The 2599-nt window shown below is 48.0% G+C and overlaps 1 protein-coding gene across 1 annotated transcript in view; it reads left to right on the top strand.

The window, feature by feature from the left end:
* The first annotated feature begins 308 nt into the window (after positions 1-308).
* The window catches only part of LOC135826966 (cullin-2-like), a 34968-nt gene continuing 32677 nt past the window's right edge, over positions 309-2599 (top strand). The window contains exons 1-4 of the mRNA XM_065339492.1: positions 309-489; positions 736-869; positions 1490-1595; positions 2290-2387. Coding sequence (XP_065195564.1) covers positions 751-869; positions 1490-1595; positions 2290-2387 — 323 coding nt within the window. The 5' untranslated portion in view covers positions 309-489; positions 736-750. The remainder of the gene's footprint in view (positions 490-735; positions 870-1489; positions 1596-2289; positions 2388-2599) is intronic.

Below are 2599 nucleotides of genomic sequence, written 5' to 3'. Positions count from 1 at the left end.
GGCCGGAGCAAGCAGAACATGTTCTGGCCGACCCAGAACAGGTGCAGTCCCAACCAAACGCGCTGTTCTGGTGAATCCTGTTCTAGTTCGTACCAACCAAACGCGCCCTAAACCTCCCTAATCATGAATCTTGATCCAGGCAAAAAAGAGCAAAACTGAAAAGATCAAGATCGATATAGCATAATAATCATGATGTCACTTCACTGAATGACGACATCATCAATCATCGTTGTGACGTCAATAACGTTGTCATCATTCTTGAATTGATGTCATGTTTACAGGGTGAAACCACACACAGTCAGCTCAGGCAAGCCTGGTATTATTAAATTTTATCAGAGAGGGCATTTGCTTCTCTTTCCTAGCCAATGGTTTACGAAGACCGTGCAACCGCCTTCCAATACTCTTGACGGTGGCCCAGTAGGCTTGTTCTTCGCTTGCGTGTCCGTAGAAGCAAAGAACTGTAGCAAGACTAAACGATTCATTTTTTTGGTACGGTTTGTGTTGAACAGTTTGAATTATTATCTACTAGTATGTCTTGCTGAGGTGGTTGGCCTTGGCACGGAGTTGGAGCATGCTAGCAGCTTCGACTCGACATTGTTTTCGCTGTTGTAGTTGGTCTATGGTTGATGGTGTGCAGTTGCTGGCGTACTGTCCGAATTAGTTCCTGAGTGATAGCCAGGAGGTACTTGTCAGCCAGTTTTTTCTTTCTTTTTTTTCTTTTGGTCACGTAACCAGCATAAAGCTGCAGCCATGCACCAGCCTCTACGGCCGGAGGAGAGAGAGGACTTATTGGCCGGCATTGTGGAGACGACGGAGCGAGTACTGAACTGCCAGCCCGTGACGAAGGATGTGTGGAGGCGAAGAATTACGTATCCTTTCCTTCCAGCCTCTAAACTAGGAGCAAAAAAAAACACACACAAAAAAACAAACAAAAAAAACCCTGCCTATTGTTCACTACTACGGACTACCCGTATACGTGAATGCTACTAGTAGTACTGTTTTGTGAACAGCACCCAGTCTCTGGGTCGAGGCATTTACTACAAGTTGGCTCCTCCACTTATTCGGGGATGCATTGCTACCTGGGGAGAAGTGCTGTGCCACTTGAGTTTGTACTGGCAACTGCGCGGGGGGGGGGGGGGGGGGGGGTCCACAGGGTTCGAATGAACCCCCCTTTCTGTCAGCCGACCGAACGATTATTTTTGTCTGTTGCGCTGCGCGTGGGCGTCGTGTCGCTCTGTCAACGAGTCGTCAAGTCGCAGGTTCTATGACCGCTTGACGTCTTCATGCATTGCGCATGCGCCGAAACACGCGACTCCCGCGAGAGTTGGTTGACGTGATGCGACCTTGCCAAATTTGAAATCTTTCAAATCCACTATGTGTCTATATTTGTGAAATGCACTGCAAGTCCACTGGCAATGAACTGTGGCGCGGGGCTGCTCTATTGTATTGTGTTCCATTCCTTGACTGAGCGGTACGCGCTGTTTTTCAGCGATGTATACACACTGTCTCACAGTTCCTTCAGTATTGAACAAGGCCCTGTTCTCTACAGGAGAGCGGAGGCAGCTATTGAAAATCACGTCGAGCAGAAGGGCCGTGTAAGTATGCACGTTGGGCCCTCTATTATAACCCGGCGCCATTTGTGCTATGGATATTCTGCTGCACTAGGGAGGGTGCTGGATTACAAAATCTGATTTTCTGCTGCAATCTGCACGAAGAGGACATTTTGGTTGCTGGAAATTATGCTGGTTTATGAAGTGCTGGATTAGAGAGGGACGGCTGTGTTGGCACGTGTGCGTGTGCCTGCGTGGTGCACGGGTGTGCCCATGCGTCTCTCTCTCTGTCTCTGTCTGTCTCTCTCTCTGTCTCTCTCTCTCTGCCTCTGTGTGTGTGTGTGTGTGTCTGTCTCTCTCTCTCTCTCTGTCTGTCTGTCTGTCTCTCTGTCTGTCTCTCTCTCTCTCTCTCTCTCTCTCTCTCTCTCTCTCTCTCTCTCTCTCTCTCTCTCTCTCTCTCTCTCTTTCTCTCTCTTCTCTCTCTCTCTTCTCTCTCTCTCTCTCTCTCTCTCTCTCTCTCTCTCTCTCTCTCTCTCTCTCTCTCTCTCTCTCTCTCTCTCTCTCTCTCTCTCTCTCTCTCTCTCTCTCTCTCTCTCTCTCTCTCTCTCTCTCTCTCTCTCTCTCTCTCTCTCTCTCTCTCTCTCTCTCTCTCTCTCTCTCTCTCTCTCTCTCTCTCCTCTCTCTCTCTCTCTCTCTCTCTCACTTCATAACTGTCATCGTATTTTTCCTTGTCATCCAGGAAGTTCTAAAGCTGCATGGCCTGGACTTAATCGTGTACACGACGAATTGCTGGACATTTTTTGAGAGTGCTACCGCCTTGCTGAATAACTTATTCAAGTAAGTTCAGGCTTAAGTTCTTTCAACTTACTACTTGCTGTCTACAATGAAAGCCAGAGTGCATACTGTTAAACTGGAAAATTTCTATGATGAAAGTGAGGAGGCCAGAAGTCTACAAATACCGACAGATAATAACTACCGGGTCGAATAGGATCCACTTTGCACAGAGTGAAGTATAAGAATGTGCTGGATAGAGCCCTCGTGTCCCACGC

Source organism: Sycon ciliatum, chromosome 11 (genome assembly GCF_964019385.1).
Source record: "Sycon ciliatum chromosome 11, ocSycCili1.1, whole genome shotgun sequence".
Lineage (NCBI taxonomy): Eukaryota > Metazoa > Porifera > Calcarea > Leucosolenida > Sycettidae > Sycon > Sycon ciliatum.
This window is presented reverse-complemented; position numbering and strand designations above follow the sequence as displayed.